Genomic DNA, 14,487 nt, shown 5'->3' on the forward strand with positions numbered 1-14,487 from the left:
TTTATCCTTCTCCTTCACACACCCTGAGCAATATTCTTGACTCTCTGGGACTTTGGAGTCTTCATCTGTGAAGTGGGTCTGATCCCTGAGGACCCTACCCTCCTTTATTTTCATCTCACTAGCGGGATCTGTGTTTTAGCAATCCCAATCTGGTTGGACCCTAGAAGACTGAATTGAAGGAAGTATTACAGTACTAAGAGGTGGTTAGGAAGGAATGCTGTTTTTTTTTTTAATTTTTTTAGTGACTACTTGAAAATCAGACAGTTTTGAAATCTAATTGTTATTGGAATAATATTTTTAAAATTTTTGTTGAGGTTCTCCCTTTCTAATTTAGATTCTTCATAGTATACATTTTTATTCCTCATCCATACCCCAGAGACCATCAACTGTCAGGGAGGTTAGACAATAGGGCCATGTGTCTTGGGGTGAGTTTTATTGCAATGGCATTTGGGGGCTTTCCTTTTCTTCTTCCCCACCGGTCTCCTTAAGCATACTGTTCCTTGTGAATGTGAATTTTAGTTAAGTTCAAGGTCCAATGACAGTTTTTAAAGACCTGTTTTATGTAAACCCACTGTCAAGCTGAACAAGAGTTTTCAAAGGAGAAGGCAAGTGGCGTGTACATCTGCTCTGGCTAATTCTGAGCCGGTGTCCTCCCTGTTGGCCCCCAGTCTGGCCTAGTTTAAGGGGCAGATTAGAGAATAAGACTTCAGTCTGAGGGAACACTGCCTCACACCGGGCAATTTTAGCTATTGGAACTTCATTGCCACAGAATCAGCTAATAGTTTTGAGTTTCATACAGTATTAAGTGTTTTCCTATGTATATTGTCTTAGTTATTAAAATAACATTTCCAGAAAAAAATGGAATGTTACAAGACTAAGGAACTTGCCCGTGCTCGTGTTCCTATGGTAGGCATGTGCCCAGGCTGGTTTGAAATCCAAATAGCCTCCAAGCTAAATTCTGTCCAGAGCATATCGCCTCCCAAATCCCCCACTGTAGTCTATGGTGTTTCTCTGGTTATGTGCTCATGGGAGGTGCCTTAAGTGCTATAAGTCTTGTTCTGTTATTATCCAATCTGTGTTTTCAATAGATTTAATTCATTTTCAGATACTTCATCCCAGTCGGTGGCTTACCTTTTCATGATCATAACTGAATCTTTTAAAGAGAAGTTCTGGATCTTGATGAATTTTAATGTATCTTTATTCTCTCTGTTGGTGGGTTGGACACATGATGTATAGGGCTTCATCTAATTCTAGGTTCAAAAAGCGTTCTCATATATTTTCTCCAGAAAATTTTACAACTTTGAGGTAATTGCTATTGATCTTGTAAGGTGACGAATAATGTTTGCTTTGTACAGGGACATCTAATTATCTTCTCGCCATTTGTCGAACGCTAACTTATCTCTGTTGAACTGCGCTCCCACCGTGTGTGCCCGTGTCTGTGGGTGAACTGCCCTCACACCGTGTGTGCCTGTGTCTGTGGGTGAACTGCCCTCACACCGTGTGTGCCTGTGTCTGTGGGTGAGCTGCCCTCACACCGTGTGTGCCTGTGTCTGTGGGTGAACTGTCCTCACACCGTGTGTGCCCGTGTCTGTGGTTAGCCGCTCTGTTCTGTCAACCTTCCCTTCATCATCTTTGCACCAATGCTGTAACAGCACTGCAGTTCTTCAATATCTCTTTACATCCTTCAGAGCTGCCCTTCTCCTTGAAAATGTGGTTTGCTATTCTAGGTCTATATTTTTTATGCCTTATTTAGCTATGAATGTGATTGTAAAATAACATACAGAACTTAAAGATCATTCAAAATCAAAAGACCATGGTACAAAATTAGAAATATCTTAGCTTGTGGCTCCATCCAGAAGTAGGAACATTGGGCAGGGATTTCATTTAATTAATCAAAAGTTGTTGTGTGTACCTTGCATACATCAATTTTTTTAAATAAAATACCTAGATGATAATAATTTATATTAGATCCAAATTGGATGTAATTCCAATATCCAATAATACTTCAGAAACTATTATGGAACAGCATCTTAGTCAATGTTTGTGTCTGTTCTCATTGCCCTAGCCAAATGCAGATTCACAGATGAGAGGGAGTTTATCTGACTACACTGGCTAAGGTCTCTCATGCTATCTATTCTGCTTTCCATTTGGGGGATGGCTTTCTTCAGATTTATAAGGAGTTATATTTGACAGTAATGTGTGAAGTATTCTGGTATCTGTCTCTTTTATTAAAGCATAACTGTGTTTACTGTAAGCTCACTATCTGCCGGGCACGGTGAGGAGTCATTCTTAATTAGGCCAGGGAAACCCTGATGGTATTGGCCACCACTGCCACCGGGTGCTATTGAGAAAATTACCCTCCCCGAGCACTGCTTCATCATTTGTCCAGTGAAAAGTTTAAGCTATTTAGCTTTGAGTAGACAACTCTAAAATTCTCTGACTCTTCTGCTATCTTTGTTCACTTAAAAAATTGTAACCTGTTCAAAATTAGTAAACAAAGGCAATTAATGGTATAAATCATGCTGATCACAAAAGGAAGTTTTCCAGTTGGGAAGTCTGGTCTTTTGAGGCCCCTAAACAGTCCACCACCACAGCTGAATCTCTGGCCCTACTCTGAACTGTAGCCAACACTGAGTAGCTACAGGGCTGTGATGGCGCCTTGTGCTATGAGAATCTGCAGCCCAGGAAGTCCTCACATTCTGAGAAGGCTAAGAATGGCCATCAACTCTGGGCTGTTTTAAAAGTTCTGTGGTCCCCCAGGCATGGGCTAGGTTTTCAAATCCAGCTCCAAGGTAACAGGTACAGCATTGAAACCAAGAGCACTTAAAACATCTTCTCTGTCCTCTGCATGCCGAGGTACAGCTTTCTGCACTTATTCTGTGTCACGTTAACTCTATTGACAGGACAAGAAGATCAGACAGCCTGCTGCTTATCAGCCAACAAAATTTAAATGTACACGAGTTTAAAACAATATGGGGCCATTACCGAGCACCTACTCTCTTAGTTTGCTTTCTATTGTTATAATAAAGACTCTGACCAAGGACAATGGGGAAGAAGGGGCTGTTTGGCTTATATGTCCCAATGTCCATCAATGAGGAAAGCCAAGGCAGGAACTCAAAAAGGGCAGGAAACCAGGTGCAGAACCTAAAGCAGAAACTGTGGAGTTTTGCTTACTGGCTTGTTTCCCATGGTTTTTTCAGGTTTGCTTTTGTTTTTCTTTATAAAAACCCAGGACCACCTTTGCAAGGGTGGTACCACCCACGATGGTCTAGGTCTTCCCACATCAATCATTAATCAAGAAAAGACCTTACAGATTTGTCTACAGGACAATCTGCTGTAGGCATTTTCTCAACTGAAGTTCCTCTAACCAGGTTACCTGGTCTGTGTCAAGCAACCCTACTGCGTGTCAGGTGCTATACCAAGTCCTTCTCTTGCATTTTGTTAAGTCTGTCACAGTCTTGAAAGCTGGGTATCACTAACTCCTTATTATAGAGGAAGAAATGATGCACATTTTCTGTTAATGACCAGAGTCATGAAGTAACAATTGACAAATCTGGTCTTCGTGTCTGTTTCAACCTCGAGGTTAACCTATTAGTCAGCACATCAAAGACTAGTTCTCAGGACTTAGCCAGTGCATTCCAGGAGTTTCTGACTTCACAGTATGAAGCACAGTGCTCTAAGCCAGAATAGCACATACTGGTGGATCACTTTGGGGTCAATTTGATAGAAGGAAGAGTTCACAGGAGGTTTCCCAAAGCAGTTGCTTTGAGCTATATTTTGAAATGAAAGACATGAAGAGAAAGGTGAGCTCGTGTTAAAGAGATGGATTTGATGAGGCTGTGAAAAGGCAAATGGCAAACTGTGTGCTCTGGAAGTGACATTAAGACCCAACTCATTGCAGGGTAATAGCTAGGAATAAAACTGATGTCATAGGGACAGAATCCAAGAAATTTCAATTCAATTCTGATAAATGCTCAGAATTTAAGCAAGAGGGGAACGTGGTTAAAATGACATGGGATTTGCAAGTTATCCAATAACTGGTATAGGATCAATGGAATTTTGAGTGCTTTGAAGGTCAAGAGAAAATTTCTTAGCAAAATGTATTTGATATTCAAACATTATCTTCATGTGGCCTTAATTGTACAATGGCAGTGTATTAAGAGGCCTAGGTGGAGATTTTAGACAATTTTTGGAAATAAAGCCAACTAATCTACCAGAGTCAATCTGTATCACACCACTTCCAGGCCCATCATCACTGGTATTGTGCTGTGTGCAAAGAAGGAACACACAGGGTTATAGATTAAACTCGGGGTTGGGCAAATAGAAATCTCTTAACAATATGTATTAAATTGAGTTGAATTGAAGTCCACTTCCAGAAGGCAATTACTGCTCCTGCGTGAGGAGGGCTAATGTGTTTGGAGAATTAGAGTTGGTTCCTTTCCATTATAAACTCACTAATGCTGACTTAATGTCTCTTCACATTTTTCTAAAGCATTTCTTCCTTTCTCTGTCTCTGTCTCTGTCTCTGTCTCTGTCTCCCTCTCTCTCTCTCTCTCTCTCTCTTTCTTTCTCTCTCCAGTTCCAGAGGCCTAATGACTTTTCACCCCCTTTCCGTTTTGGGACTGTGCCCAACGGCAGCACAGAGAGGAATATCCGCAATAACTATGCAGAAATGCACGCCTACATGGGGAAGTTCAACCAAAGGGGTGTGGATGATGCTTTGCTGTCCCTGAAAACGGGGTAAGAATGGCCTCCAAGCTCAGCGTGATATGCTTCTCACCTCCATTAGACACAGGTTGAACCAGTACCATAATCATGAAATCAAAGGCTGTTTCCAAGTTAAATGTGACAGCCTCATTCCAACCATTGTACAAAAATTTCTTACGCTGTTAACTTGCTTCTATGTGCTATCCTGCAAACCGTTTTCTGCTTGCATGAATGTGGCCTCGTGGAGTGGAAATGCAACTGATAGAAAGTGCAAGATGGAATCAAGGAGAGAGCTCACATCGTTACACGTGAGCTTCAGTCTGAGAGGTGTAAAAGACCTTTCTGTGTTCTATGGCCAAGGGAGACACAAAAGAGGAAGTGTGTGAAGGTTTCTAGATGACGGCTAGTAAGAATGCGTTGTTGATTCAGTGCAATTCCAGTGTGACTATCTATCATTCCTCATAGCCCTTCCGTACCATGGATGTATTTGTTCGCAAAACTATGGGTGTACCGTCATGTAGCTTACCGGGCACACGTGTCCTTCCATTTGAAAGCCAGAGCTGTGAATAATGATCGACGCTGGGCATTGGAAATGTTGAGGTTTGGGGGATAATGGGTCCCACAGCTGTTTCCCTTTGTTCTATGATGACTACCAGCCTGTGGATCTTGTCTGGTCACCCTTGCACCTCAAGCTCTCCAAGCACCACCTAGATGTGCGCACATTTGAAGTACCGTGAGATTCAATCTTATTGCTAGAAATAAAGTCACAACAGATTCCATAACATGGGGTCTGAAGATAGGGTAGAAATACTCTGGGTAACCCAAACCATGGGATACCCATAGTTCCCAGTTACACCAGATGTTGGGTATTTGGGCATGCCACCAACCTACATTTTGTAAAATGGATTTTATAAAATTTCCCATGGCTTGTCATGTCAGAAAGGGCTGGCCTTTTTTCTTCAAGAGGGACAAAGATCGCTAACTTATAAATGTTCTGGGGAGATGGGGCGGTGCATGTCCTCCCTTTGTTCAGTCCTATCACTTGCATGGCTCCATCCGAGCTGCTTCCTCTGTCTTTAATGTGTGGAAATGTTGTTTGAAAGAGTGTTGCATGCCTTCCTGCTCTTAGCCAAGACCTTTGCTCTATGCAGCCCTCCCTTGCAAAGCTCGGAGTCTCAGGATGTGCATGCAGCTTTAGGAATTTGAACGATCTTGAAGTGTCTCACATGTGCTTTTTCACAAGCTAGCTGTCACCACGCTGGCCTCTCAAAGCCAAGTCTTATAAAACAAGAGAATAGTGAAATCTCTGACCACCAAAATAGCCATACATCTCCGGAAACATGTACACCTACACTTCCCCCCACTCTGGACTGTAATGAACTGAGAAATGAAAAATGTTATATAAATCTTACCCGTGCTATTTGTTATCATTGTGGTGCTTACTTTTCATTATTTCTGTTATTATTTTTATTGATTCCCTTTTACTCCTGCTCCTTCTCAGACACAGCTTATGATTTGGCCTCAGGCCCAACTCACATTCTTATCATTCCTAGTGGGAGGGGAAAAATAAACAACTCTTTTCAACCTGAAGTCCCATCGAGGACAACAGCCCAGGATACAGGCTTTATATTCTGACAATAGTCCAACTTGAGCCTTACCGTGAGCCAGTCCTCCACATAGCTTCTGGAATCCCACCACTTGATACTAGTGGCTCAATAGGTAGTTGTGCTGTGCAATTTCCTCCTTGGGATTGGTTTGTTTGTTTCTTTCTTGTTCAGGAAGCTAGATGCTTTCATCTATGACGCAGCAGTGCTCAACTACATGGCTGGGAGAGATGAAGGCTGCAAGCTGGTGACCATCGGCAGTGGCAAGGTCTTTGCTTCTACTGGCTATGGCATTGCTATCCAGAAGGATTCTGGATGGAAGCGCCAGGTGGACCTTGCTATTCTGCAGCTATTTGGAGATGGTAAGTTAAAGAAAGGGGAATGTCCACTTGGCCTCAACTGATGGCCATTCTGAAATAGCAACCTTCTTTGTGTATCCAAAACAGCTTGTCACAGGGTATGATAACATTAAAGAGCACGTTTTTAGTTTCCAAGGGCTGCCATAATAGATGGCATGAGTGGAGTGACATAAACAGTAGGATTCATTGTGTAGAAGTTCTGGGCACTGCAGGTATCAATATAGCTCATTTCACTTGGGAGTGGTGAAGAACAATCCTCGTTATGCTTATCACGTGACTTTTGATGGCTTGTTGGTTCTATTTGGTATTCCTTGACCTGTGAAAGCACCATTCAGACCACTACTTTCATTCTGCCTGGGTGCATGTTTTTGTTCAGTGTTCATGTCTCTCTGTCTCTGAATTCACACTTTTTTTAAGTCCAGTCATATGAGACCAGGGCCTCATCATGATCAGTTACATTTGCAGTGATACTATTTCCAAATAAAGCCACATCCTAGGCTACCTGGGGTTCGGAGTGCAATAGATAAACTGCAAGGAGACACATTTAAGCTGCACTGGCTAACAGATGAAGGAAGGAAGTTGAGTAGTTGGTGACAACTATTAGAAGGTCGTGTGGAATAAGGAACCCTTCAGGGATGGAGCAGGTCACAGGTAGATGCCACAAATACCACGCCACACGTGGTCCAGAACAGTAGGGCAGTGCTCTTTCTGCTCTCAGAGAAATGAGTATGTGGCTGTTTCCTCAGCCTTCACTCTGTTCTGCCTTGATCATTTTATGGCTGAAGTGGTGGAGGGAGGTGTAGATTCCACGAGGCACTTTCTGTATCTTTCCAGTGGTGGACGGAACCCAGAAAAGTTTAACTTACTTAGCTACTGTCTTGTGATTTTCTCTTCGCTTCACTCTCCAAAGCATCGACTCTTCCAATCAGCCCTCACCCAAACCAATCTAGACACAGACGAGCCTCACTCTGCATAGTTCCCCAGCCCATCAGTCATGCGGGTTTGTCAACAATGGCTGTAGGACCTTTTCAGTTGGGGAAGACATTAGAAGCAAACCCCAAGGTTGGTTTCCAGTTTCCAGCTGAATCTGGCTGCTGCGCTAGTTAGGACAAAGAAGAAAGGAGTAAGTGTAGCTGGAGCGTTGACAAACCATATTGGTATAACTAGAAGTCCCAGCCAAATGGCTCCTTAGTCTATGATCCAGAGCATCTGCAGAGAGCACTTTGGCTTCGATTGGGCCAAGCAAAGTTCAAACATTGTCCAAACCAGAGTCGACAGACAGGGCACCATCCTTCATGAGATTTCTAGAATTTCGTTTGTATGGAATTGGTGACATTCTAGGGTTCATATTTTATTTCATTTTGTTTTTTGTCTAAATGTTCTATGTTCCCACTGACTAATACTCAGTGATAGCAGATAAGTGTCATTGACATCTGACAGAACTGGAGTACTCAGTGCCCCCTTCTGCAGGGTTAAGGGGAGGCAGCTTCCACTGGGTGGTCTTGTTTCATTCCAGCTTCCCCCTCTTCTGCTTTTCATATTTTTCTTCTGAAATTCTGAGAGGCCACAGGGATTCAACCTCTCTCCAATTTCCTTCAACCTCTCCTTTCCCAATCTAATCTGCTCTGTATAATTCCCAGTTTTTACCTGTTTGATTATGTTATCCCCACTGTCTGTAAAATAAAGGACAGAGTGTCTAACCTCAGAATTTTTGTATTAATCCTTTTATAAGCTTTCTTGCTGAGGGTCATTCTGTTTGAACTGTTTTTCTTGGCACTCCCTAAATGAGCCTCTGTCTTCCCTCCTCCTCTTCCCCTTGGACTATGCTATTCCTGCAGTTTGGAATGCTTTTATGTACAAGATACACTAAAAATCCATCCCCACTTTCAAGTTTTCTCTCTCTCTCTCTCTCTCTCTCTCTCTCTCTCTCTCTCTCTCTCTCCCTTCCTCCCTCCCCCTTTCTCCCAATTACCACCTTGGCCACAAACTGTTGTTACTAATTTTAACCCTTGTTCTTTGCATAGCATGTTGTATGTAACACCAAGCACTGAGCTGCCAACTTACACTGGATAAGGAGAGTCACAGAGAAGGTCCCTGTCCTTGTGCCACCTGAAGTTCATACATCCCATTTTCACTGAATACTTGGGGACACATTGATGAGTTAAGATGCAATTGTATTAACAAAAAGTCTTCATTTTCTCTCGTTTTGTGTGTGTCTTTCTGTCATGTTTTTATGCCCTTCAACTCTCTTCCTTCTTTCTCTCCCCTCCCCTCCCACCTTCCTTTACCTGGCTCCTCTGTGCTCCTTCTAGGGGAGATGGAAGAACTGGAAGCCCTCTGGCTCACTGGCATTTGCCACAATGAGAAGAATGAGGTCATGAGCAGCCAGCTGGACATCGACAACATGGCAGGCGTCTTCTATATGTTGGGGGCAGCCATGGCTCTCAGCCTCATCACCTTCATCTGTGAACATCTGTTCTACTGGCAGTTCCGGCACTGTTTCATGGGTGTCTGTTCTGGCAAGCCTGGCATGGTCTTCTCCATCAGCAGAGTAAGCGTTTTGACTTAGATACCCAAAGCTTGTTAAGGACCGTTTTAGCCTCTGTACCAACAAGAGAGACCCAAGAGAGTGCTAGTTACAGCCTCACGTAGCTAAAGCATGAAGCCACATTGTATGCTCTTCCCCAGGAGTCTGTATGAGAGAAATCCAAGTGCTTCTAAGATGAGTGTTGCTATGTTTCCTTCCATTTGAGACTCAAACATTTGATTCTCAAAAAAAGAGGCAGATTTCTCAAAATAGAAAATTTGGCTTTTCCGCATTTGCCTCTTACATCACCATTAATTGATTGTGTATAAGCTGCAGTAACCACTTGATCCTTAAATAGTAGAGAGTAACAGCTCTTATTCTAACACACAAAAGTAAATTACTGGTGGTTTTACTGTTCTTATATTTGAACCACATGTGACGTATGGGGAATTAAAGAGCCTAAAGATTGAATGTTGTGGCACATGCCTATAATACCAACACTGGGAGGCTGAGACAAGAGACATGTGACTGTGTGAGTGTGTGTGTGTGCGCGTGCGTGCATGCGTGCGTGCGTGCGTGCGTGCGTGTGTGTGTGTGTGTGTGTGTGTGTGTGTGTGTGTGTGGTACAGATATAAATACCATTTAAAAGAGCCTAACAGGACCCAAGTCTTGACTCATAAGAAACATACGCCAAAAACTTACTTAACTGGGACAAGACTCCAGGCTGGGTTGGAGATCTTCATTTCCAGTTCAGAGTGAGGAGTGAGGGAAATAGTTGGGTAATGATCCTCAGGTCACATAGGGGAGGATTTTAAACACGAGGATTCTCCCGGCTTTGTTTCTGTAGTTGTGGGACTCATATGTGAGTAGTGACCTCAAATGACCTTTTAGGATTGAGCATTCCATATATGATCAACCTTGACTCAAACACAGTTGTGAAAGAAAATGGATTTCTCGCTAAACTGTTTGATTCTCTGGTCATTTTCTTGTGGTGTCTTAGTGGCTGGGAAAAATTTCTCCATTTCCTCTCTAGCTGTCAGATAATGCAGGTTGCTCAGTCACATGAGAACAGGAGAAGGGAACTTGTGGGACTCTTAGTCCCGAGGCCTGGGGTTCCACTAGGCAGACCTTCCCAGAGGCCACAGAACCAACAGGAAAGAGAAATCCCATTCGTAGCCCTCTGACATGGTCACCATCTTCAGAGAGGAGTGTCTTCAGTCCTCCTGGCCACTGTGAAAGTCATAAGCGAGAAGCAGAAAGGGAGTAGAATCCCCACCAGGAAGATCTTGGGTCTCACAAGGTCTGACACTTCTTTACCACATAGCTGCCATTTCCCTTCTGACCTTTTATTTCCTTGGCTCTGCCCATTCAGAGAAGATCCCTTTCTAAGTTAGCCTTCTCAGTTGCAAAGATGTAAAGTTGCTTCGACACGTACATTCCCTTGCCAGGGACAAAACCCCAAGTCTGTTTGCCTTTCATGACAACACATGAGAGGTGAGCAGGGGGGTGACCTGACTCCAGACATGGGGAGACTGGTGGCCCAGGAAAACAACCCACCTTTTCTCATGGGTGCTGTCCTTCCATGCCCTGAGCAAGAAGCTGTATTCGGGGTATTCTTCATCAATGATAATTTGACAGAACATTAACTAATTGTGATAATGCTGAATAAAAGAAGGAAACCAAGAGTTAAATCATGAATAAGGGAGAGACCTCAACAAGGGAGTTATTTATTCATATCCAGCTCCTGGTATTTGTCCCATTTCTTCCCTCCCACAGTGGCAGCCACAGCAGTAGAAAATCGTTCTTTGACCCCAGGGCTTTCTAATTCTCTGTGTGAATTTGGTTCATGCTTAGCTACAGAACAGCATTGTTCCCTTGTTATTTGCTGACCAAACTTCTAAAAGCTGCTCAAAATCGGTCAGAGCTGGAAACAGGAGGCAATTGTGAGCAACATCAGCCAGGGGTGGCCAACCAGAGCCAAAGGGCCACGGCATCTGTGGTGAGATGCCCTGTGCTTCCAAGATTCTGCTTACTCTATTGCCATAATTTTACAGGGTGGATCTGTTATAAATTGTGAAAATCTGGGTATAGGAAGGAAAACCCAGGTAGATCATGTTTGGAGTTGAAGCACAGAAGCCATGTCACCTATTTGTTCAAGTCCCTTGGTATGAGCAGTTCCCTCTGTGATGGCCGGGTTTCTGTCCTCATGATAGAAATTTGTCTAATTCAAGAGGCTACCTCAGCCAAGCTCCAAGTCACATTTTCTGTGAGTGTCGCACACTGCCTGCTTCATGATTCTTCTAGCATTTTCTTGCCTCGCTAGACCATCAGCGGTAGGGCACTGTTGTCTATGCTGTGCTTCTGTTTCTCTTCACTCAATGTGTGCCATCCTATGTCCCTCCAGGGTATCTACAGCTGCATCCACGGAGTGGCTATAGAAGAGCGTCAATCCGTGATGAACTCCCCGACCGCTACCATGAACAACACACACTCCAATATCCTGCGCTTGCTCCGCACAGCCAAGAACATGGCCAACCTGTCTGGAGTAAATGGCTCCCCTCAGAGTGCCCTGGACTTTATCCGGCGGGAGTCCTCAGTCTATGACATCTCGGAGCACCGCCGCAGCTTCACACATTCAGATTGCAAGTCTTACAACAACCCACCCTGTGAGGAAAACCTGTTCAGTGACTACATTAGTGAGGTAGAGAGGACATTTGGCAACCTTCAGCTGAAAGACAGCAACGTGTACCAAGACCACTATCACCATCACCACCGGCCACACAGCATTGGTAGCACCAGCTCCATTGATGGGCTCTACGACTGTGACAACCCACCCTTTACCACCCAGCCCAGGTCAATTAGCAAGAAACCCCTGGACATAGGCCTGCCCTCCTCCAAACACAGCCAGCTCAGTGACCTGTACGGCAAGTTCTCCTTCAAGAGTGACCGCTACAGCGGCCATGATGACTTGATTCGATCGGATGTCTCAGACATCTCCACGCACACTGTCACCTATGGAAACATCGAGGGCAATGCAGCCAAGAGGAGGAAGCAGCAATATAAGGACAGTCTGAAGAAGCGGCCAGCCTCGGCCAAGTCTAGGAGGGAGTTTGATGAAATCGAGCTGGCCTACCGTCGCCGACCACCCCGCTCCCCCGACCACAAACGCTACTTCAGGGACAAAGAAGGGCTCCGAGACTTCTACCTGGACCAGTTCCGAACAAAGGAGAACTCGCCTCACTGGGAGCATGTGGACCTGACCGACATTTACAAAGAACGCAGTGATGACTTCAAGCGAGATTCGGTCAGTGGAGGTGGGCCCTGTACCAACAGGTCTCACCTCAAACATGGCTCAGGCGACAAGCACGGCGTGGTAGGTGGGGTGCCAGCCCCTTGGGAGAAGAATCTGACCAATGTAGATTGGGAGGACCGGTCTGGGGGCAACTTCTGCCGCAGCTGTCCCTCCAAGCTGCACAATTACTCCTCTACGGTGGCAGGGCAGAACTCGGGCCGGCAGGCGTGCATCAGGTGCGAAGCCTGCAAGAAGGCGGGTAACCTGTATGACATCAGCGAAGACAACTCCCTGCAGGAACTGGACCAGCCCGCTGCCCCTGTGGCTGTGACATCCAATGCCTCCACCACCAAGTACCCTCAAAGCCCGACCAATTCCAAGGCCCAGAAGAAGAATCGGAACAAGCTACGCCGGCAGCACTCCTACGACACCTTCGTGGACCTGCAGAAGGAGGAGGCCGCCTTGGCCCCACGCAGCGTGAGCCTGAAAGACAAGGGCCGATTCCTCGATGGGAGCCCCTACGCCCACATGTTTGAGATGCCAGCCGGTGAGAGTTCCTTTGCCAACAACAAGTCCTCAGTGCCCACTGCCGGACACCACCACAACAACCCTGGCGGCGGCTACATGCTCAGCAAGTCGCTCTACCCTGACCGGGTCACGCAAAACCCTTTCATCCCCACTTTTGGGGATGACCAGTGCTTGCTTCATGGCAGCAAATCCTACTTCTTCAGGCAGCCCACGGTGGCAGGGGCATCGAAAACAAGGCCGGACTTCCGGGCCCTTGTCACCAATAAGCCGGTGGTGTCGGCCCTTCATGGGGCTGTGCCTGGTCGTTTCCAGAAGGACATTTGTATAGGGAACCAGTCCAACCCCTGTGTGCCTAACAACAAAAACCCCAGGGCTTTCAACGGCTCCAGCAATGGACATGTTTATGAGAAACTTTCTAGTATTGAGTCAGATGTCTGAGTGAGGGAAGAGAGAGAGGTTAAGGTGGGTACGGGAGGGATAGGGCTGTGGGCCGCGTGGTGCGCATGTCCCGGAAAGAGTCGGGGGTGAACTTGGCTCCCATTCGCTTTTTCTTGGTCTTTTCATTTCTCTATGGGATCCTGGAGTTCTGGTTCCTACTGAAGGCAACCCTCGTGGCCAGCACCGGTTCTCCTCCCTTGCGCAGTTCTCTTCTCCCCACATCTGTCCACCATTCCTGTTCCCTTGAGAGGGTAGAACTGGCCTCAGCGTGTGGGAGGATGGAGAGGAGACAGGGAGTGCTCGCTGCCTGTGTGCTTCTTCCTAGAGTGGAAGTGCTCTGAGGGAGGCTTTCCTGAAACTGCTCTTTGTTCAGGCGAGGAAGTGAAGGCGGCCTAAGGAAGGCCATTTGGCCTCCTGCTCGTAAGAGATTAGGGGCTTTTTTTTTTTTTTTTTGCTGAATTCTTGCTGCATGGTTGGCAGCTGCCCAGGGACCCTGTAAACAAGCAGAAGGCAGGAAGTTATTCTGTGCTTATATATAAGCCAAATACAAAGTTTCTGTCAGTTCCAGAAAACTCTTTGGTGGTGAGCCTACGGGGAAGGCCATGGGCTGATGAGGGATTCCTGAGCAAATTGGAGAGCTGACTGCCATCGTGTCCTAAGGTGCACTGGAGGCAAGAGCAGGGAACTGTGTGTGCCCGTCTGTCCATGTACACTAGCACTCTCATGTAGTCAGGGGCCTCTGAATACAGACAAGGAAACCTTGTCTCATTGCTTCCTTCCACATGCCTAGGTAATATATGTGCTTATTTTGGCTTATATATAAACCGGTGTCATAGGTTACCTGAATTTGGGCTATCCCTCCCTTTTCCCTTCTTGAGAAAGGATGGAGGTTCTTGACAAAGAAGGTTCTGTACTGTAGGGGAAAAAATGACAAAATGAAAGGAAGTTAGACAACCCTACAAACTAATTTTTCAGTGTTGCCTAGCATTTCTATCAGCGTAGGCAGAGAACTGTCCAGAAAAAGGAAAATCG

General features: G+C 45.3%; 1 protein-coding gene across 1 annotated transcript in view; it reads left to right on the top strand.

Moving 5' to 3' along the window:
• Grin2b (glutamate ionotropic receptor NMDA type subunit 2B) overlaps nt 1-13,455 on the top strand; it is a 308,494-nt gene extending 295,039 nt beyond the window's left edge. Inside the window, exons 9-12 of the mRNA XM_035448863.1 lie at nt 4,580-4,740; nt 6,486-6,673; nt 8,983-9,221; nt 11,602-13,455. Of these exons, the coding sequence (XP_035304754.1) occupies nt 4,580-4,740; nt 6,486-6,673; nt 8,983-9,221; nt 11,602-13,455 (2,442 nt within the window). The remainder of the gene's footprint in view (nt 1-4,579; nt 4,741-6,485; nt 6,674-8,982; nt 9,222-11,601) is intronic.
• Nucleotides 13,456-14,487: the final 1,032 nt, after the last annotated feature.

Source organism: Cricetulus griseus, chromosome 8 (assembly GCF_003668045.3).
Source record: "Cricetulus griseus strain 17A/GY chromosome 8, alternate assembly CriGri-PICRH-1.0, whole genome shotgun sequence".
NCBI classification, from domain to species: Eukaryota; Metazoa; Chordata; class Mammalia; order Rodentia; family Cricetidae; genus Cricetulus; species Cricetulus griseus.